This window comes from Anarrhichthys ocellatus, unplaced genomic scaffold, assembly GCF_004355925.1.
Source record: "Anarrhichthys ocellatus isolate YVR2014 unplaced genomic scaffold, GSC_Weel_1.0 scaffold41, whole genome shotgun sequence".
NCBI lineage: Eukaryota > Metazoa > Chordata > Actinopteri > Perciformes > Anarhichadidae > Anarrhichthys > Anarrhichthys ocellatus.
In genome coordinates this window covers 1,738,738-1,762,797 of record NW_022280071.1, presented here as the reverse complement: position 1 = coordinate 1,762,797, position 24,060 = coordinate 1,738,738, and the positions used below count along the sequence as shown (strand labels likewise).

The window sequence follows — 24,060 nt, the reverse complement described above, 5'->3', positions numbered from 1 at the left end:
TCTCTCTCTCTCTCTCTCTCTCTCTCGCCAGACCCAGCTGAAATTGACCTGACTTTGAGCTATATGCTACTGTCAGCAACATGCTCAACAATGACAAAGTTAACATGATAGTGTTTAGCAGGTAAAATGTTTATGATGTTCACGATCCTAGTTTAGGCAAGGCAATGTTATTTAATAATAAATTCAATTCTAAACAGTATGAGCCAAGTTCAAATATAATAAAATAAGTTCAAAATACAAGAATAGAAGTTAAAGTGTAAGGAATGATTTAGTAAAAGACAGCCATGATTTAAAATAAGTGACAGATGCATATCTGTATGTTCCAGATATATGGTGCATAAAGACTGAACTCTGCTTCTCCATGTTTAGTTTTGACTCTGAGGATTGCAAGCTCCAAGATCAGAAATATATTTTAGCCACATTTAGTACTTTATAAACCAACAACTTTGACCGAACCAGCTTAAAAACCTCAGAACTGGACCGATCTGATCCACTTGGTCTTGGTAAGGACTCGAGCCGCAGTGTTCTGAATCAGCTGCAGCTGTCCAACATATTTTCAAGGGAGACCTGTGAAGACACTGCTACAGTTATTGAGTCTGCTGTAGATAAATACATGGACAGGTTTTTCCAAATCCTGCAGAGACATAAGCCATTTATTCTTAAGGTGGTAGTAGGCTGACTTTGTCATTGTCTTAATGTGGCTGTTGAAATTCAGGTTTGAGTCCATGACTACACTTAGATTTGTAACTTGGATTGTGGTTTTTAACATTTCCGATCAAAGTTCAGCGCTGACTTTAAATGATTCCTCCTTGGCTCCACCTCAGTTCTATCTCTGTTTAATTTAAGAAATCCTGGCACATCCAACCATTTGATTTATTCAATGCATTTACTCAGTCCCCTGGTGATATGGTCATGTAAATATGAGTAATCTGCATTATTATAGTGACTTATTTTGTTGTTTTCCTTAATCTGAGCCAGTGGAAGCATGTTGATGTTAAACAGAAAGGCCCCAGAATGGAGCCTCTGCAATCTCTGGATGTCATATTTGTCCAGTCAGATGTGTAATTACTTATAGACAAGAAGTACTGCAATTATATAGTGCTTTTCTAGTCTAAGTGATCACTCAAAGAACGTGACAAAAAATAAGGCTAAAATATTGTCATAAGAATACATCCAAGCAACACATTAACTTAAGGTAATACAAACATGTAATTATATTTGGAACTATCGTGCCCTCAATGAAGCAGTGATATTATAAGCCTGTTAATTTAAGCATTCACACAGTCAGCCATTTCTTGCCAGCTGTCCTTCATGCTTTTGGCAGTTTAAACTTGTTACTTTCCAGTTGAATTATGTGTTTAGCGTCTTTGTATTTGTCTTATATTATAATTTATCTTCTTTTGTAAAATATGCAGCTCTGCTGACAGCAGACTTGTATCCGGTTATCCCGATATCCGGTTTATCCCAAGACGAGGATTGTAACCAATTAGATGTAGAGATACAATGGAGACTGGGTCCGCCCACTTACTGTCAAAAAGAAAAACTACTTGCGAGTGAGTGGGTTTAAGCTTCGCGAGCGACTTTCGCGAGCGCAAGAGTGATTTTTGCTCGCGGAGTGACGTAAAAGCGCTCGTCAAAGTAAAATACGTGCGCGGCTGTTTGATTTTCGCGCGCGCATGGATCTCATTTGCTCTCTCGGATTTTGACAGTGATTTGCCTTCATACAAATAACTCAGAGGATGACACTGTGAACAGATTTACACTAATTTTGCCTTCAAATTAACATTCATTAACCAGCCAGGTTTAAATATCTGAAAGAGCATTGCAGTTATGCTTTACATGTTGAATCTCACAATTAAAAACAGGAGAAACAATACTAAGCTACAGACTGGAGTTTTATGACCCCTACTCTGCATTTCTCTAGTGCGGCTCTCAAAATCACACACGTATACACAAAATTGCACCGAAAACAGCTCCTTGATGAATGTTTACATCGTAAAAATGAACTGGTGAAGTAAATCAATCCGGGTTTTTGTAAGGGGTGCTGCGGGAGTATGGGGTACCGGACCCGTTGCAACAGGCCATCCGGTCTCTGTACGACTGCTGTAGGATCATGGACAGGATATCTAGGAGCAGCCGGGGGGGGCGGAGAACGTCAGGTTCGGGGGTCTCGGGATCGCCTCTCTGCTGTTTGCAGATGATGTGGTCCTGTTGGCCTCCTCGGATCGTGACCTCCAGCATTCACTGGGGCGGTTTGCAGCCAAGTGTGAAGTGGCGGGGATGAGAGTTAGCACCTCCAAATCTGAGGCCATGGTGCTCTGCCGGAATCCAGTAGATTGCTCCCTCCAGGTGGGGACGGAGTGCCTACCTCAAGCGAAGGAGTTCAAGTATCTCGGGGTCTTGTTCACGAGTGAGGGTACGATGGAGAGGGAGATCGACAGGCGGATCGGTGCGCATGCAGCAGTAAAGCAGGTGCCGCACCAGACCATCTTGGTGAAGAGGGAACTTCACCTTCCGGCTCAGCTCTCAATTTACCGGTCGGTCTACGTTCCTACCCTCACCTATGGTCACGAACTCTGGGTCGCTACAAGTGGCCAAAATGAGTTTCCTCCGTAGGGTGGCCGGGCTCAGCCTTGGAGATAGGGTAAGGAGCTCGGTCATCAGGAGGGAACTTGGAGTTGAGTCGCTACTCCGAAAGGATTCAGCTGAGGTGGTTCGGGCATCTAATCAGGATGCCTCCTGGACGCCTCCCACTGGAGGTTTTCTGGGCACGCCCAACTGGTAGGAGACCCCGGCGAAGTTCTTTTCTAGTCTTCCGACCACTCAAAGTGCTTTAACACTACATGTCATCTTTTACCCATTCACACACTCATGGCAGGAGCTACCATGCAAGGTGCCACCTGCCCATCAGGACTCTAACTAATCATTCATACCTATTGACACACTGCAGACACAGCTTGTAGGAGCAATTTCTGGTTAAGTGTCTTGCCGAAGGACACATTGACACGGAATAGCAAACTGTGGTTACACATCACAATAGAGATCATATCAAGCCCAAACAGGCAATTCAATTTCACTACCACCCCTCTACTAATTAACGCATGGTACCTCCCGGAACTATAAAATGGGGCTCATGTACCCTGGGGACTCTTTTAGGCCGAACACCCTGGAGAGCAGACACTGTGATTTGAATATGCATGTTATTCGACAGCACTATTAAACAACAGTTGATATTCAATCCTTTTGGTAAAGATAACCAAACCAATAATATGTTTGTATCTCCAGACCCGACCTTCAACAACTATACCTGAGAACATCAGAACCACAACAGTACAATAAAAGATTCAACTCTTCCTGCGTGTGTCTCTCATTGTCTTGAAACAGTCCACAAATGCTTGTGATGGAGAGGGTCTTCATTACAAGGTCTGTCCCTCAAATTGCTGGGACAGTTAAAAACCTCTAGGCCAACTATGGGGTCACAAGATGACGATGTTTTCTGATGACGCTTTTAACCTTCTGAGAAACGGATGAAAAGAGAATAATCAAGACAACAGGCTGTTGTTTACGAGGACGATTATGTGGTAAAAGGCTGTTTCTGTCTTTTTCCACAAAGCTAAGACAAACACACTTAACATTCTTTGGTCATAACTCTTTTTTGCGGAACCAAGAATGTCACAACCTGCAACACCAATAACGTGATCTAAATGCTTTAATGCAGATTCAATTCAATTAATTTTATATAGCCCAACATCACAAATTTGCCTCAGAGGGCTTTACAATCTGTACACATACAACATCCTCTGTCCCAGGACCCTCACATCAGAACAGGAAGAACTCCCCAAAAACCTTTAACAGAGAGAAAAGAGGAAGAAACCTTTAGAGAGAGCAACAGAGAAAAACTACCAGACACTAAAACAAGAATTATTACTGAATTACTGAGCGCAGATCCACAATCTGAAAGAAGGATATTGAAGGCAGCGAAAGTGCATTTCACACAAGCCTCCCACAACGGTTCCTCTCAGAATTATTTTTTGTAACTTTCTATTGTGTAGACTCTATCTGGTCAGCCTCCTTCATTCATAACTGTGTGTGTGTGTGTGTTATATGCCCCGTGTCTTTTTGAATTGCTCTGATTTTGACATATCCTCAACTTGCGTGTTTTAACATCTTTTGCTCTGTCTCTTCATTGCTGTGGTAGTGTTTATTGCCATTTGATATTATCACCTTTCCATATTGACTTTTCTTAAGTTAGGGTACATGTCCCCTTTTTCTTGTTATCACACGTGTTCTCTTGTTATGGCATGTGAGTCCTGTGGTATTCGAGTTGTTCTGATTGATCTCTGGGTACTGTACAAGGTACATATTTTGTGTATATATTGTGTTTTATCTAGGGAGTGCATTGTTACTATGCACTATATGTCGGTTATATACGCAGCAACAGTTACTTTGTTCACTAATGTGCTGAGTATTTGATCACTATATTGTCTGCGCTGTAATGGATTTATTTAATAATTATTTTTTATCCAATAATATTGTTACAATTTTCTTTTTTCTTGCTATTGTATATTAAAATAATATTTTATATTTTATATTTCATTTTTGCCATCCCAAATTATCATATAATTCATTCTTTGTATGGCTAGTGCTCTTATTTGCGACTCGTGCTTTGTATTGCTGAGCTGACCTATTCTCTTGTGAAATGCATTTTAATTTACTGTTGACTCAACATCAACCTACACATGACTAATTAAGTCAAAGTGAAACTGGTTCATACGCGATGCTGTAGTCGTATGATGTTCAAGTTGTTCTGACACGAGTGTATCTCTTTAAAGTGTACTATAGAGATTTGTGCGTGTCTTGCGTATTTTAGTGTATTTTCTAGATTTTCACCATGCATTATGTTATTTATACACACAGTCACACAGTTAATGTTCATTCATGTGCTGAGCATATTATTATGAGATTGTCTGCACTGATGTGTAATTTGTATGTGATGAATCAATGTTTTCAATCCAAGGGAGCTGATTAGGACCCGGTGACCTGTCAGGTGACCTGTCAGGTGACCTGGCCTCATATGAATTTGAAGGTATAGCTCCGTATTAAATTCATCACTCGGTGGTAATTAAATATTTCTTCATGGAAGCATGATCGTGCGTGCGGACTCATTTCTTGCATCATTAGCAATAAACACAAAGTGCAGCCGAAGCTGGTGGGAAAGTCATTGTTTTTTCAGCTGTTTGATCATTTACCACATGGTATTGTACAAATTAAACATGTTACCTGCTGGCTCCAGATGACAAATCAAGTAGTCACCAAAGTTATTATAGTACATCCTTCACAATCAATCTCTTTTCAGGATCAAATCACTCAATTGATCAGTTCATTATAGTAATTGTTTGATTAGATGATAGTGAAAATAATCATTACATGCAGCCATATTTTTGAAATTACTGGTGAATTGGTATAAGTTATGATATGGAGATTTGGCCAACAGTGAGACAAAGTAATTCAGAGTAATGTCATTGCGACATTAATGGGGGTTTCCATGACTCTGTGACCTTTGATCACAACGTTAAGGCTTTATGAATACAGCCCCTGATGTCTGGCTTATTTACTATTCTGGTGGTGATGCATAATGATTGGACTTCATCTCCAATTTTGCCCTCATCAAACCTCAGTTGACCCTCTTCTCATAATTACACCATCAATCAATTACCTTCATCCCCACCATGCAATCGTCATTCACAGCAAAGCAAACACAATACATCATATTTCCTAGAGATTTGTTACCTTGAACAGCTGTAATGCATTTGGAGGAAATCACTTGAGGTAAATGTTGAATCGATTAATCCCCCTGCTTGTTCCGCTAATCAGCATTCAACCCTGTGCAGCCACCATAACTGAACTCTGATATACTGTATTATTGAAGAACAGAGGGGCAGTGACAGACCCAGAAATCTGCAGGCAACTGTAGCCGAGACATATTTCTCATAATAGTAATTATAGATTTGGCAGCAGTGAAATATATTCCATACTACGTGATGCAATTATTAACAGCAGTCTGCTGCAATACGTTTTAATCTGTTTTCATACACTACTGCTGCAGCTAATGCCTGAACATGTCCTGATCATGTCCACCATCAAAGAATAAAAATAGGTGTGACATGAAATATAGACATCTACGCTGTATCTCACCTACAGGAGTACTTACTGTAACTATTCAATTCTAGATCTTTGCCCTATAATGTGAGGAAAGACTTAATTAATCAATCTGTGTGAATTCAATTGACTCTTTATTTGCCTCGATTTTTTATTATCATTTGGCTGCAGTGTTGTCAGAGCAGGAAACAGCAACTTCAAAAAGGAGGGGGTTAACGACTAGCCATTTGGTACCGGGCCGCACAGAAAGAATAAATAACTTATATTATTTCCGTTTTATTGATTATCAGAGTCTGAAAGATGTTTTATTTTGAAAAATGACTGGATTCTCTCCCAATTTCATCCGCCTGAGCCTCTTGACATGTCAAGACGCTCGTCTCGGTCACGTGATACGTTACCTCAAAAGTTAAGCCCGCAAACTAGAGAAAATTAGTAAATAACTTTTGGAGAGCTTCTTTGCAAAGGGGGAAAGGCCACTAAGGAGACAGAAGAAGAGCTACAGCTTCCAAGAAAAAGAAAGCTTCATTTAACAGACAATATCAGGAGTCTGATTAAATATCAGGAGTAATTCTGATGCGCCAAACCTGCTCTGCAGAATATGTGGCGACAGAGGAAGATCAGCTGCTGGAGATTGTAAATGACGGTGGCCTTAAAAGTATGTTTGAGACAACAACTCTGCTGGTGTTTTGGATTAAAATCAAGGCTGAATATCCTGAGATCACCACTAAAGCACTGAAAACCCTGCTTCCATTTCACACATCCTCTTTGTGAAGCGGGATGTTCTGCAGTGACAGCAATCAAAACAGGACGGAGTAGACTGGACATCAGGAACAGACTTCGGGTGTCATTGTCTCCCATTACCCCCAGATGGGACCGTCTCGTTGCAGAGAAACAAACTCAGGGCTCCCACTGATTCAGCGTTATTGTGAGTTGTATTCTTTATGCATTTTATATTTGTTTTCATGCCGATCGTATCATTTTATTTCGTCGTGTTTATCCACCACACCTTGAAGGCCGGTCCATGAAAATATTGTCTTACATGAAACCGGTCCGTGGTGCAAAAAAGGTTGGGGACCTCTGGTGTAGAGGGCTCCGCCTGTGCTTATAGAACTGGGGTTACAATATCGTAAACTTAACCACTGTGAAACTAGAGACCACAGAGTTACAATAGAACTACAGAAAAACTCATTCTCCCCTCAGTGTAGAGCCCACTCATGTGGCACATGAGACACATGGTTTGTACATATAATCATTCAAGTCCAAACCCAAGGGGCAGATTATGCTCCTTCTACATCAGCACTGTATATAAGGTCACATGTCTCCTTTGAATGTTGTTGAAAGATGCCTATTAACAGTTGGCTTATATTTGGTTTATTAGTATGTGCCTGTAAATACACTACGCTTTGTTCCTCAACAGTCCTGGAAACCTTTGGCCAAGAGAGGATTGTCTTCAGATAACATATTGTTGCTGAGAGAGATATCCAAATGGGATACGCCTTTTGATCCAATCTCAGATGTTCTGCTCCCTGTTGATGGATGGAGGCATGAATGAGTGTCTACTGTGTTTGAGGCTAAGCTTTGAATTCAGAAAGGTGGGCATGCTGTTCACATCTCTAAACTGGGTTGCATGAAAAGGAAAGCATGAACATATCATAAGTTAAGCTTTATGAATCTTACGGCTGCTGCTGTGGTCATCTACCAGTATGATCTCTTTGAGCAGGTGTAACGGCGTCCTCTGGATAGCTGTGTGGACAGAGCGCAGCAACACCGACAAGGCCTCATTAACGAAGATGAAGATGACACTGAGCTGAGGAAGATCTGAGGAATACGACATGTTTCTGCACCTGGGGGACAGAGAGAATCAGAGTTCTTCTTTGAATAACATTATTCCATTTTAGGTGAAATACTGCCATCAAACATCTTGATGAATGAATCAATAGAGTACACATCGATCCACTGACTGACCCGTCCGGTCGTAAATCCGGGATCGGCCGCGTGAAGGAGATACGGTCACTAAGGTAGCCATTGTAGCCATAGTAACGGAACTTCCTGAGGGCGACCCTTCGACTCTCGGGGCCCAGGTCGTGACCCCAGTGGTCGAACAGTGAGGAGGAGGAGGCCGAGTCTGACGAGGACGCAGCGTCTTCACCGTCCTTCTGAGGGGTCTCTGTGGATAAAGAAGGAGAGAGGTTGATGTACTTTGGAAACAGTGTATTTTGAAGAAACATATATTTTGAATTTTTCTCCAGACCCACCACCACTGTGCTGTCACATACTGTGAACCGACTGGATATGGAGCAATTTAATGACAAATGAACATCCCTCAGCAAAAAAAAATACTAAGTATGATGTTTGGTTGTTAAAGAAAATGTGTTTGCTGAGGGCTGAAAGAACCATTTCAGCAGCACGGAGGATAGAACAGAACTGTGATGCGCCTTAACAGGGATTTTCATTTTTACAAATAACTCATTCTGGCAGTCATGTCGATCTATTTCTGCAGAGGTGGACACAAATCCGCTAACATGCCCAAGGTAACATTTTCTTATCAGCACTGTAGCTTACCGTTCTGTGCTACATGAGCACCAAGGAGCCATTGTGACAAACAATGAGACGGAAATATGCTCGAGGCATGTTTGGAAGGGAAAAAAAACAGAAACGTTACTTGGTGGTTTGAAATATTTGCATTTAATGTGAATAATTGCATGCAAATAGACAGAGAGGTTGCACTCATTCTAGCTCATGATGATTCATAACAACAATGTGGAACGATGCTTTGCAGCTTCTCTGTCACCTGTTCTCTCCAAGTGGCAGATTTGTGGCAAAGAAGCTGCAGAATTTAAAAGTAGTGGTCTGCTGTTTGTCCGAACCAAGATCAACTGAGTGCATCAAATATTCACGAGTCTGAGACATTCAACAATGTCCGACCCTGGTGGGGTGATGAAGAGGTGCAAAGTCAAGAAACACAGAGTGCTCAGGAATCAAAAATAAAGTTTGGAATTACAGTATGAGACTCAACTTAAATGATTAAATAGTGAATTCTATATTAACTTTCACAACCTCCTCTAAATGTAGAATTTTTCTTCCAAAATAAATTGGAATTTTTTGTGTTAAATCATTTAGAATATAAAGTTCAACTTCAAAGATCGACCCTGGACAAAACAAATATAGCGGGCGCCATCACTGCAAAGAAATTAGTACATCTTCTTTTTAGTAATTACAATTTTGACAAAAGTGCACACGTCAAAACCAATACCTGGGAAATATATACAGATTTCTTAGCAGAAATACCTTTAATTCAGTTGGACTTTAATGTTCTGGCTCACGTCCGTCACACATTGCTTTCTTATTTTCTCCTGCCTTTCAGACAGGCCTGCTGAAGGACTGTGAAGTGCCTCCTCTCCTTCCTGAGCTGAATAGGTTTTGTATTATTTTGAAGAGCAGTACTTCCCCTTTTGGCAATTACATGATTAATGCTCTCGTGGGTGGAATGCCACCTTCATCCAAGTCCCTCCAGAGCCTTACATTGAGCACCCTAAAAGCACTTTACACTTTTCTTGGCCACAAATGCAGCTAAGATTTTGTTAAGATTTAAGTCGCCTCATCTGAGCACCTTTTTTCAGTTAACTTCTTCTGAAAGAAAGAGTAATGTTGGTTGAAAAAAGCCATTTATGTTCTCTAAAGCTTTTAGTTCGTGCATTGAGCTTTCTAGCACTGGAGGACAGCAGCAATGAGATCGCATGCTTTGAAAGGTTTCTCAGCGTAGTCAGATTGTGGAGAGGACAGATGTATCATAGAGCAACTACACCGTGTGTGTGTGTGCGTGTAATACAGTAGTGTATGTGTAGGTGCAGCAGGGAGAGTGTGTTTTGCTGAGGACTATCAGGAACAATTTAATTAGACTAAGCTATGAAAAACAAACTGAGCACAATAGCAGACTATTGTCTGCTACATTATGTTAACAGTACTGAGTGTGTGTGTGTTGGCCTTATTGAAAGGTCAGGTGAACACTCTTGTCAATGCACTGCTTTGTGAACTTTCATTCACATTATCTTTCAAAGGCATTTGCTTATTTCAACATGTGAAAATGTTAAACCATTTCAGTGATCGCACAGAGAGAGCTGACACGCACGTCATCAAGATAGATGAGATTGTGCATATTTGGACAAGGAAAATGCCGTGTCCAGCGAGCAGGAGAGGAAAGAGCTTCCCTAAGGGATGACACGCCTAGTGAAATTGAGATGGCCAGGAGGGAGAGTAAAGCTTGTTACTGAGTCTGAATGGAGCCATTTATTCTCTATGCAATGGGTCACTAACCGGCAGACCGCGGTCCGGACCCAGATGCCCCTGTATCCCTAGACCCTTGACCTACAGCGACAAACAATTGAGAACTATAGAACTTTGACGGAGCACTTCCACTTTAACCAGCACAGATCCTCCAGCCCCCACGGCACTCGTTCAGCGGTCCAGGAAACATACCAACAAGTACACGCATTGCACATCATCTCACGTGATGTTCCTCAGCCAATCAAACATTGGCTGAGAGATGAGAGACCCTACAGGAGAATTACATGAGTCAGAGAAGTCATTACACATGCGTTCCCCAAAAGAGGAATGTGGACAGCCCAACCAGAGCCCCAAACCACTAATGGACTGACTCTTAAATGTTCATTCCTCCCACGGCAGTTAACACCAGGTGTCTCATAATATCCAGAGACCGCAGCGACTTTCCAAAAGCAACAAGGTGAAGCGCCACTAGGAGACAAAGCACAAATCTTTTGAGCAAACCACCCACTAAATCCAAAATGAAGGCACAGAACACAACCAACCAGTGACTGCAGGGTGGAGATGGCGGCATTTTCTAGATTAGAGTGCCAGGAGTTGCTGGGGGAGAAAAAGTACGGGACGCGATGTTCTTCCTGCTCGCCTGCGGAGCTCAGGATGAACCCGATCCTTCCGGCGCAGCCACCGGCGATGCATTATCTGCACTCACTCTGAGATAATCTTTCATGGATCTTGTTGTCATGTGAAGTGCATGTAACTGTTTGAATACTATATTTTCCAATATCTTGCTAAAAAATGGCAGGTTGGCCTAAAATTGCTCAAAACAGACGAGATTATGCAGTTTGAGCGGAGGCTTGACTAGAGCTGTTTTGAGTGCATCTGGAAGATGCCGGTCTCTAGAGAGCAATTTAAAGAAATCTAACATAGAAAACCACTGTCCAAAACCTCCACCCTCATCCCACTCTGACGGCCCGCCGGCGGGCCGTCAGAGTGTTAACGGCATATTTGTGTTATGTACACAACTGCTCTGTAACGATGAGTATTAATGTGATATCTCATTAGAAAGCTACGGTTCTTGTAATTCGATTTATGCAAACCATTTCAAGATACAATAACAACAGCAGGTAGAGTTAACGTCTCTGTCAAACAAGCACTCCAAAAATAGCTGATAAAATATCGCCATGACTCACCGATTATGATTCATAACGTCCCCCTTGTGCATGCTAGTCCAGCAAAAACGGTCTTGCTAGGTGGCTAAGGGTCCACTCGATCGAATCCAGTAAAAGATTTAGTCCAAAACACATTAGTACGTCCATAAAGACCCACGGGGGGCTGTTACATCATTTCAAATTAGCCAGCAGATATGATAACTCGCGATCATATTTCGGTCATAATTTCACTTTTCATGTCAACAGAACGGAGATTTTCATCACAAAATGGAGCCTGCATTCCGCCGGTTAGATTGACACCTCAACCAACGAGAGTCCGCTTTGAAAGACAATGCCCGCTTCTCTTCTTTGAGTAAAGCTAGAGCCAATCGCAACCCATTGAATCTCAGGCTCCATATAGCCAATGAAATTACGAAGACAAGGATATACAGATTTATCACATGGCCCTCTGGGAAAGTTTTCAAAACTGCAATTGAAACCGTGACTGAGGTACCTGAGACAGATTATCAAGAGCAAAGTCTGGTTCATGAGAATTTTCAAGAATCTGTGAAAGTTGATAATGGTTAAACATGTTATAGTTAACCATACATCGACATAAATAAACTGTAGTTTGAATTTCGGACTCGTAGTTTATCGTAGTATATGCATTTTGACGTGGTGACGCGAGCCTCCAAATGCGTTTTTACGCGGCTGCACTCTTAGTAAACCAAGTGTAAAATATTAATTTTCCGTCGTATTGTTATCAAATTCTAACTTATACCAGGTACCATGACTCCATGGTGACGTAGTGTTGTGTTTTCCAGGTCATAAGTCCCAGCCATAGATAGCTGCTGCCATCTGTTGGCCAAAACAAATCCAGGTGGAAATAAAATCCTTCTCTTTCACTGTGCTGAAAACTGCATAGCTCAATGCTAATAGCACTTACAGTGATTCTGACTGATTGTGAAGAAACTTCAGAGTGTTACCTTTCAATAGAGACTAAAACCATACATGTACTCCCAATGGTTCAATAAGAGCTGTCAGTTTACTTTGGGTACGCGGTTGATAGGCGTTTTAGGCAAATTTTAGAGGAGTGAGAAAAGCAAATAGTGGGAACTGCATCTCGGGAGCAAGTGGAAATCTTCAACTGCATGATTCACTTATTTTACAAAAAGAAGTCAGATTTTTTTGATTGTCAAAATCATGTGCAATACATAATCCCTAGCCTTGCAGTCTCAATGTGCTAATTCAAATAATCCTATAATTGGAGATTAAGTACCATTGGAGGTAGCCAGAGAGACATTTCATTGCCAACCACTGCGACACTGTAATTATAGCGCATGTGACAAATAAAGAACTGGAACTTGAACTGACAGACCAGCTGGTCGTCCACACAAACAGAGGACCTCGGGTCACCGTGGCAGCATCCAGACTGCGTTGTGATGGTAAACACTGGCACTTAGTCCTGCGATACCCTCGTTGGGGATAGGAACTTGGCTGCTTGTCAATGTCCGCTCGGCTGTGATTATGCACAGAACACACGCATGATGCACACGTGATGGTTCAGGGAAAGAGAGTGAGGTGTACAGTGTTGGAAATCATTTTTTTCTCACAAAAACAATGAAAAGTATATTAGCAGCATTGAAAATAAGCTTCATAAATATGAACTCTCGTCAAAAAAGCCAGAAAAAGCCGGAGGGGTTAGAAGAGCGACAAAACAAAAGTAGTGACATGATGTGGAGGGAGGTGTGAGAGAATGAGGAGAACAAGAACTAAAGGGATTCATCCCTGGGCACCTCGGAGCTCTGTCAGATCAGCTTGCAGAGACACACTCTTTTATCGGCTCAGACACCAAGATAGCTCCCTGTACACACACACACACACACACACACACACACACACACACACACACACACTTCTTTCCAACCAGATAGATAGATAGAAGTCTCCTGATTGAAATAAGGGTTAGCTAAAGCTCAGTCAGGGAGACTCTCTTTACACTTTTTCATTCATTCATTCCCTCTGTCTTTCTCTTCTGCTTCTATTCTATCTTGTCATTTCAGTAAGAACCAATGCAACCCTCCTCCACCCCGATCACTTCTATTCCTTATTATATCTAGTGCCCAGTCCTGCTCACATCCCATCATTAGATCTTCAGCAAACTCCCTTCACCACCACCACCAGTGTCTGGACTTTGTGGGGGAAATGAATATATATATATATATATATATATATATATATATATATGTATATATATATATATGATTGTCTGTCTGCCTGAAGTATGTTCATGCTGCTGTAACACCCGCTCCTCCACTACCGCCTTGTTTTCACAGATACATCAGCTTCATCAGCCTCATAAGCCACACCAATCTAAGTAGAATCATCATCGTCAATGAAGAGGTGATACAGATGTCCTTTGGATCAACAGTAACACGTACAGGCCTATTGGTGTGGAGGGGAAATGCTTATGGGTTGTTGCAATGATTCTGTGCTGCATCTTGATTAGGGAGCAGAACTTCCTGCTCTGCTGTGAGTCAGCATCACAGATGCTCCAGCATCTTCTTATTCTTTTTAGAAACCTTTTTTCACCTTTCTGTAATGATGCTGACCTAAATTCAGCTAGTTTCCAAAGGCTCACAACAAAACACTCTCCATGCAGTACGTCACATTCGAGCACATCAAATTCTAGGAAATTGAATGTTGTGGCAGAAAATATGTAAAACACATCCTGTTTGCATTCAGCACTTGTTTTGACAAAGTGAAAGCGTGGAGTGTGTTTTCATCCTCTGCATTGAATCACACAGTGGAATCAGGAATCTGTTTATTCAGCCCCATTGATGTACGTGTGGGATAAAAGGATGCACATAAACTGCTTAAAATGATCAAGACCTCAAATGGGACATGAGCCCGATTTGCAAAACACAGTGTGGATGTAAAAACATTCAATTAGACCACCTCCTCCTTGTACTTTCAAGTTACTCATCAGCCCCACATTAAAATGCTTGCTGCTGCTGCTGCTTTGCACGAACCTATCCCAGCAGGCTTTGCACTTGTAACACAAACACACACCCACTCACACCTGAGGATTTGAAAGAATTTGTTTTCGTGGAGAAAATCTCATTTGCTCTGCAAACCCTGCAAGATTATCTCCCTCTGAAAGCTTTTTGTGTTCCAATATTTAAAGAGGCAAAAGAGAGAACACAGGCAATTCATTTGCCTTTTGTAGCGACTCCCAGCCACTTCAAATCACACAGCGGCTTCTTTCATATCAGAGCAAGCGATGACAAAAGTGCTTTTTTCAATTGTTTGCAGTCTGTTTGATTGCGTTGCCACGAGCACGCTCACACAAAAGTTGTTTGCAAAATGTTGTGCTGCTTCCAGCTGGGGCAAAAAGTGAGCCCATCTGCACTTCCTCTCAGTAAATGAAATGAGCTTTTGCAAGTTTTGTGCTGCTGCTTCTTAGGGTACAATGACACTCTCATAAGCTACTGACATGTGCGTGGCAGAGAGTAAGAGATGGGGGCCTGCAGCCTTGTGCAGAAGTTCACACATGATTCATTTAATCAAGCAGCGAGCAGATGTAATCTCTGTCTTCTTCCCAACCCTCAGGTATGAATAATGTGCTTAATAGCTCACACCTGGACAGGACCAGGACACACCCACAGGAAACTAGAAGATGTGTTATCGTAACTCTGCTGGCTTCATGTCTGTTAAAGAAACAGTGTGTTATATTTAAGGGAATCTTTTGCTGTAGCCTCTTTAAGGTTGAGCCGCTTTGAAAGTGTTACAGAATTGTTACTCAGTCTAAACCACTTTTACAGAAACAGTGATTAGCGGGCTTGAGACATGAGAGTGACGGGTAGAATTGCATTGTCTTGTTATAAAGTGCATGTCTGAAAGCAGTCATTCAGCTGCTGAGTTCTCCAAAGAAGAAGCACTAAAATTCCAATCTGCAATTTCCTTGTGCAAGCTGACTTATCTCAATCTGTACTCATGGGCTTTGATGAACCTCACCTTGTTGTTTAGTGAGCGGAATAACGCAGTGTTTTGTCCACCTGGTCTTGTCTTTCTGTTGTCTCTCCAACACAAAGCTGCAGATTAAGGATCAGAGAGGCATATTCCATTGTCAAGACGTTTCCTTTACCACACTAACAAGCTTTTAATAATATCAGCCATCATTTTCTCTCCATCTTGCTGTTGTCATAGTGTGATGGTCTGTACAATGACTGTCATTCCGACTGCCTGCCTCTCTTTCTCTCCGTACAATGTGTGTGTGTGTTGCAGTTTGGCCTCAAACATTAACCATCATGGCTCTCAGGAGATACACACATATGTCTGCACACTCACTTACACACAGGAAGAAACAAGACACATGGAAGAAGCACACAGGCATCATGGGCAGCATACATGATGGGATGCTAATCTATGTCGTGATCACAGTTTGGCTGCTGTTTGAATTATCCAAGTGGCCCTCTTCCAGAAATCAATACAGATTGAGTGGGTCTTCCTGTACATCCATATGGCTCTCTGCTTCTCCAATTACATTACAGCACTACTGGTAAGGCTTTGTTGTCTCATACAATGTAACTGCTAAAACAGGCATTTCTTAGAGGGAGAGAAAAAAAACACAATAAAACGAGATCAGACAGACAAAATGAGGTTCTCTGTCCAGGTGAGATGAAAGAGTGCAGAACATGCACACGTGAGGTGTATGTCTTTGTTTACAGCAGTCAATGTTCCCGACTGAGGGACATCTGTGATTGCGTTATCAGTTATCCGGATGCCTTTTGGAGCAGAAGCCAAGAAATGAAACTGGTAAGATTTGAAAATGTAATAACTTTGCAGTTTGTTGCACAGACTCAACAGCCACACTAGCAGCCCTGAGCTAAATGCTAACATTTGCATGCTAACATGCTTACAATGACAATGCTAACATACTAATGTTAGGCAGGTGTAATGTTCACCATCTAAGTGTTACATGCTAACATTTCCTAACGAGCATTAAAGACAAAGCCCAGCTAAGGCTAATGGGAATGCCTTTAGCTTTGAAGGTAATAGGTCATCAACCAAAGTACTAGACACATTTTTGATTTTTGATGGCGCTGCAAGAAAATTGAAGAGATTACCCAATCCATCCTGACGTGGACTTGAAGGTCTGTTTCAAATTTCATGGCAATCCATCCAACAAATGTCAACCTCATAGTGGCACAAGAAGAAAGATCAGGGGATGACCAAAATCCTGAGGGTACTGGGAACCATGTCGACACACACATGTATTTTTCCCAATCCACATGATCAATGATAAGATATTTCACAAGATGGAGGTGCTAGAGGAAAAGTCAGGGTACAACCAAAGGCATTACCATCCTGTCGGGACAACAAATGTCTGTACATCAATCCGTCCAATAGTTGTTGAGATATTTCAGTCTGGACTAAAGTGATGCACCACCAGATAAACACGCTGACTTTAGCATCCCTAGAAAAATGTCTATTATGACATTGTTATGAATTATGACAGGATCAGCATAGTAGTCATTTTCACCATGATTTTATCTACAAGGATACAAATCGATGCTGCTGTTGTTATCTCTCTTGCTCTAAACAAGTATCCATTACACTATTTTTGATTAACAAGGAAGTTAAACTAGCAGTTGCTAGTGTCATTAAACTGTGAATGTTTGAAGAATGATTGTGGAAATTGTTGTGTTAATATTTTTCATAAGCCGGCTAGCTATCTGTGAATGAGGATGAAGTGTCCATTGTTAATCCTGCCTACAGAACTCTAGTTAGGAGATTACTCCTCCAACCAGCACAGATAGCCATCAATGAGCAGAAACCAGACCTGCTGAACAAATAAGAGATGCCGCCGTTGATTCAGAGGTCAGGAAACAGGTTCAAAAAAATACAGAAATACAGTTAAATAAAAAAATATATTTTCATTTAACATTCCCTGGATTTAAAAGTAAATACAGATAGATTTTATTTCCAGTAAAGCTGAGCAATGTGACTGCAAGCTGCGACGATATTCAGAGGAAGACAGTAGGTGATAAAAACTATTCTGGGGAAAGCCAGAAAAGAGCTTGTACTTCCTCCTCTGTGACCTCTTTCTGTACACAACAATACTTCTGGTTGAAAGGAATGCATGAATTAGATCCAGAGAAATGTCATCTTTATGCAAATGCATTACTTTACCCTGAACAATGCTTTTCAGCATCCTTTACTTGAATATACATCAGCATGTGCTGACTTAAAATATGCATCAAAACAGATCGGAATGATTTTTTTTCTTCTGAACAAGACATTTGCATTTGCAGCAGCCTGTTTGCTCAAACAGCACAATATGGTTGACTTCTCAGGGCATAATCAGAGGAACAGAAGGGCATGCCCCATGGAGACACTGAGAGGAAAAACTTGTTACTGGTGCTTCAGGAAGCCAATTAGTACACAGCAGGGGAACAGCAGGTTGGTTGTTAGGAGAAGAGAGGAGAGAATTTACTACCTTTCAATACAAACTATTTACGTCTATTCTCTGTGCGGTATAGAGTTCAGCTGTCAGTGCTATTAATGAAGGGGAGCTTGCTCAAAATAGTGTGATTTATATGTGGTGGTGAGTTTTTTAAAGTCAAGTATTGTTGGCTAATTTACCTCCCATAACGGTCGAGGTTCATGAAGATTAAAGAAGTGTTCGGAACCTGGAGAAAGTGAAAATAGCGGTGAAAGAAACTCAGTAAAAAACAAAGGCAAATAGTGTGGTTAACATTGTAACACTTGGTTAACGTTGTGAAACAATAGCAGTTAAGATAAGTACATATATACGTAAGGCAAACTATGGACGTAACGTCATTCGACAATTGACTGTTGAGAGATGACAGTAAATGAGGAGAGACAGAGAGAGAGAGAGAGAGAGAGAGACAGACAAACAGAGAGAGAGAGAGACAGAGAGAGAGACAGAGAGAGAGACAGAGAGACGTCTTGGATATTATTGTGCTGCAGCACAATGCATAGTCAGAAGTTTTAGTCTATGAAATTAAATCAATATGTCTTCCACAAACAGGCATGCCATGCACGATAAATGAAAATAAAATAATACAAATATTTCTATTTTGACTTCGCAAATCAATCACAATCAAGCATTCAGCCAGGTTCTCTGTTTGCACTGCAGAGTCTGTGTTCGGCTCTGAGCTATCATGCTAATCCCGCTGATAAGGTGCCAACATGAGTCACACTCACTCTCATTTCAGCTGCCTCACACTCGCAACACAAGCACATAAATCAAAGGGAGTATATGACATAGTTCCTGGGAGCTCCTGTAATAAAAGTCCAGAGGACTGTATATGAAGCTGCTCCTGTCCCCGTGGCACAAAATGACCGTATTAAATCTATATGGGCTGATCAATATTTGTTAGTCACTGATTACTTCAGATGCTGGGATTTCTGCTCACTTAGTTTTGGAACAAAACTTCCCACTGACTGATTCTCACTATTGCCGTTTTCAAACTGCCCATGAAAGAATATGTGACGACTAATGCTGGCTCCCAAGAGCTGGTTCCATTTTTGGATCTGGTTCCTGGTCGGTAAAGCACCCAGATGTGCTAAACTCATCACCCATCTTCCCATCAAAGAGCGGCAGGCTTGTCATTTTATCTATACTTCCATCACTTTTTTCAGTTACAATGACAAACATTACACGTTTATTTCATAAAAGACATTTTGATCAAAGAGGGATGGCTTACTGGGATTACTGGCTTATTTGATAGCTATGGTTAATGTAACAACTGGGCTTGTGCCAGATTATTAACTGGGGAAGGCAGACTTTGGTGCACTGCGGTGTCTCCATTGAGCTCTGTGACTGACAGCACATCAGTGGTTTAAACACAATAACTATAAGACAACTAAAATCCTACATGCTGATATATGCAAAGGAAAAGAAGATATTATGTAAACTATTGGCACTCTGTTCTGCCGTTCTTTAATGGTATCTGATGTTGGCTTTCTACAACCAGGGTCATTTTATGGGTTGACCATGAGTGCCAGGAGCAGACAGTCCCTTGGTGCAGAATGAGGAATTGAAATGTTGTTGCACACCCTACTGTTTGCAGACAGAGTTGGGTAAAGGTTATAGAGCATTTTAAGCCCCTTTGACATTTGCAGTGTGCTTTTTCTTTAGCAATGCCATGAAGGGTTCTGGGCATCATAGCATCACAAAGCTTGGCGCCTGCTGTGAGCTAAATATCACTCTTCTGTTTGGTGCTCTGAGTAAGTTTTCTCATGTGGCGCTGATGAAGGCTGCTTCAGTTTTCAGTCGCATGCAAGCTGTGACATCAGCTGCCAGGGCATTCAAACAAGTCCTGCTGAGGCATTTCAACATGCAGCGCTGTGTACAAGTCCAAGGCCCATCCAGTGATTTTCAAGGAAAGTTATGCATAGACCATCCAGCGATGTCACATGTAATGGCTGTTGCTGATTCATGGTGTTATTTCTTAGAGGTGAATGCATGAAGGGGATACAGAGTCTGTGAAGGACATTCTGCTTGCTTGTGCTGTGTCCCTTGGTGCTGTTAGTTGTTGCTAAAGGGACAACGTTAGGCAGTAATGTAATGCACAATGACAAGGTGACAGCTACGGGCCCTCAGTAAATACAATTTCATTATGACACACGTTTCATTACTTCTGAATGATACTCTTGTCTTCTTTCCTGCCTGTCACAGCTCATCCTCCCGGCTGTTATTCAGTTTGTTTGTCTGTCTAGCTGTTCGTCCTCCGTTTTGATCACAGATTTTCCGGTGAGCCTACGTATTTCCCTCAGCACCCACAGCACTTTTTGTTCTAACCATTCAGAAAAAGACATGTCGTGTCTACTCAAATAGTCTGGTCACGTGTCCCTGTCCTTCCTCATTCTTTCTCGTTCTGATTCATCTACATGGGAGACAGCAGGGAATATCTGACAGCCACTGCGGGTCAGTGGACCGGTACTCTCCTGTGTGTGAGACAGAGGGGCGAGGGCTGGTGAGGGGGGAAACGTTCCAGGCAGCAGTGTCGTTGGCTGAAACCACCAGACACAAGCACGCTTCATTCACTCACTCACAGCTTGTGATTGTATGTCTCCACTGAATTAACTTTGATGGCATTAACACTGTTTCCCTGATATGCTTTTGGAAAAGTGAATTCAATTAATTTACAGTAACTTTTCACAAGCCCTGCCATGTATTTAAAAAACGTAAACAATTGTCTTTGTGTTTGTGTTATAATAATATTGATCTTCAGCGGCTTTGATATGCCATTTTGCTATTGAGGACTTTTATTTCCTAAAATTGGGTGGATTTTGAGAAGCTTTACCCAAATGAATAGGCTGAAATGAAATAAGAGGAAATTCAATCCATCAATGTCTATCAAGAGTAACAAATAAAGTCAACTTGTGGGCCCCACCCTTCAGGGAAAATAATAGCCGAATAATGTTTCTCATAAAATAGTCTCATATATCATACTGAACTATCACTTTGGAACTCTAAATAATACCTAAATGAATAACTATAACAACACATCTTTATATCAATATCTAGTAAACTGAAGGTAGTGTTTTTTTTGTAGTTGTTGACACAGCAGAAGTACTCATGGCAGTATTCACACTCAACTTCAACTTTATACAGACTAGTGTGTATATTCCACAACCATCCAAGATAAAAAAGGTTAAAATCCAAACATTAATCTAACTAAATAACTAACTTAACAAACTGTTAGGTGCATGCCTTAAAGTGTGCGTATTCAATGTTCTGCATCTTGTTTTATGCTGCGTGCATGAAAACACTCGGTCAGATCAGCACATAGGAACCATTGACGTCCCCTCTGTTGTGTAGCTCTGTTAAAGGCCAGCCCAGAGGGTAGGCCCCTACGTGATCGGTATCTGTGTAGGATCATGCACTGGGTTAGAAAAGTCTGTGTGAAGCATAACTAACACATCTGTGGAGAAGCCAGCCACCACGTTAAAGATCAGTGAATATATTAATGAAATCAATACGTGTACAATGGAGAAGTTAAACAGTCCGGTCGTTAGCCGTCTACTGTTACGCTATGCTAATCCTTGTTAACATTATGTTAACGGTCCATGAAGACAGATGGTTACTTATCGGGCTACTATGTTAGCTTAGCGATATTGATCCCGTTGATTATGTATAGATGAACTAGGCAGGAAAGAGTTGTGTTGTTGGGTCAGGTTACAGTCACCTTGAGTTACTGTAAACATTGAGTCGATCGGTGGAGTTTAGGATCCTGGGAAGCTGAGTTAAATGACTCAGCCGCCATTTTGGTGGCGAGGCGAGTCCCTACACTATAAAAAAAGGTTGACCTTACGAAACATTACAATAGTGGAATACAGATGTCCACCAGGTGTGTCTGAAAAGACCACTGCTATGTTGTGTGATTGAATGAATACAACCAACAACTGGCCAGACACCAATAGGCTGCAAGGCGTCATAAAACACAATTCATTTCAATTTAAAAACAAGCGGCGATTTATGTAGGAAATCAGCTTGAAGTAGTTGTAAGATCTCACCAAACTCATTAAGCTTTCTGCCCGTGTTTCCTGCAACAGAATCCAAAATGAGCCGTGGACAGAAACAGAGTCACAGAGGGCAACGCTTTTGATCAGTTTGAAACCTTTTCAACTCACATAGACATCTTTGTGTCAGTTTGTGCCCCCCCCCTGACTTTGCATGTAATTGCACCAACTCTAAAATTAGTTCTGCATTCTGACTAAATACTTGAAGGCACAGAATAGAAAAGCACTTTGAACCAATATTACTTCCATCATGACCTAATAACTGAAAACTTATATACATTTTATTACTCACATATATGGAGCCAGAACAGGGACTATGAATTTTGGGCTAAAACTCTCTGTCGGGGTTTTTAGTGTGGAGAAAAGGTTTGCCATTGTTTTATACACATAGAACTGCGCTGGGTTAAGTTAACTTCAAAGTCATGTTTTGCTGGTTTGCCAGAGGTCTGCTCTTGGCAGCATGTAAATATCATGCACACTTTACCTCCACACTAACAGACGAGCTATACTTTATCACAGCTGGGAGGAGAAAGTGACTCTGCTGTTTCTGACTGTAACGCAAGTTTTTTTTTAACTGTACTCGCAAGTTTGAGTTTCTGTTGAGTGAGCTCTCTTTTCATCTGTACTTCCAAAAACTGCTCTTGCTTACAGCCCTGCTCTGCTTATTTTATAGCTATAATTTCAATCTTGAGTAATCTCAGCATTTCTGTATTTACGGTAATGGCACTCAGAGATGTATCTACCGCCAAGGACAATGAATTCACATCCTTCTTTCATATTTATTTCCTCTTTTTTTTTTTTACACACAGATGCAATTTATTTATGAAAGGAATGAATATTTTCTCAAACCCAAGGACAATCTAGAGTCATACTGTAGGTGCAGCATTTACACTTTATAACAATGGATCCTCAATTAAAATCTAATTTAGAGGATGAAAAAGGCCTTAAACTCTACCAAGGGTCTAATGACAGAACAATTACAGAAAATCAAGTCTATAATGTATAATGCATTCCATGGGATTTTCATAAACTGCAATTAATACAATTAGACTCAACTAATGATTACTGATGAATCTGATGACTTGATATTTCCCATTCAATAAAAAAAGGTTGTATACATCACTTTTCTTATAGTAATGTCCCTTCCTAAATATATTTCAATCAAGATTAGGCTTAAGCAAAAAGACTGATGCAGAAAGACATTGAAAGGCTGAGGTTCAGCAGTGAATGGATTTGGCCAAGCGGGTCAGCAGTGACCTGACGATTAACTGAGTGTTGCTAAATAATAGCTTAGACAAAACACAAACCACTGTCCACCAGTACTAAGGAATTGCTTATGAGCTGTTAAGGCCTGAGGCATCGGGACGCACACAGAAGGCATAAGCTGAGGATGACCATCAGTTGTTGGAGGGAAGCTGTAGATAGACCTTGCATGGCTGCAGAGGTTCACCTATTCTAAAGGAATTACCTAAATAATGCTTTTGGGATATGTTACATCTGATGATGGCTAAACCAAGACTTCGTCAAACCATTACTGTCGGGGGACAGAAAGAGAGAGCGAGATGGTCGCTGTAATTGTTTTAATATTTACTCGTCGATACAAAGAAAATTTATTGAAAATCATTGAGCGCAATAATATGGTGCAAGCACCTCGTGCTTTAGTGTGTTTGAGAAAGAGACTAAAGACATCTGGGTGAACGGTTCAATTTGAAAGTAAAAACAGAAGTGGTAATTTCCTTACTCCTTTAAGATCAATTAAAAATGCCTTTTCAACCCTTTTAGATTACATCCTCTGTCTCTTTGTGAATTCTTGAAATTTTCAAAATCCAAATCTCTTCTTCCTGTAAAACAATGTATGTGTGTGTGTATGTGTGTGTGTGTGTGTGTGTGTGTGTGTGTGTGTGTGTGTGTGTGT

General features: G+C 41.2%; 1 protein-coding gene across 3 annotated transcripts in view; it reads right to left on the bottom strand.

The window, feature by feature from the left end:
- The window catches only part of LOC116394835 (polypeptide N-acetylgalactosaminyltransferase 18-like), a 172,905-nt gene that overhangs the window by 60,981 nt on the left and 87,864 nt on the right, over positions 1–24,060 (bottom strand). For 2 of the 3 annotated variants that reach the window (XM_031868172.1, XM_031868174.1), the window contains exons 2-3: positions 8,125–8,326; positions 7,837–8,003 (exon numbers count right to left, since the gene is read on the bottom strand). In XM_031868172.1, coding sequence (XP_031724032.1) covers positions 7,837–8,003; positions 8,125–8,326 — 369 coding nt within the window. Of the gene's footprint in view, positions 1–7,836; positions 8,004–8,124; positions 8,327–8,721; positions 11,431–24,060 lie in introns of those variants that run through there. The other variant, XM_031868173.1, reaches the window with a different exon arrangement.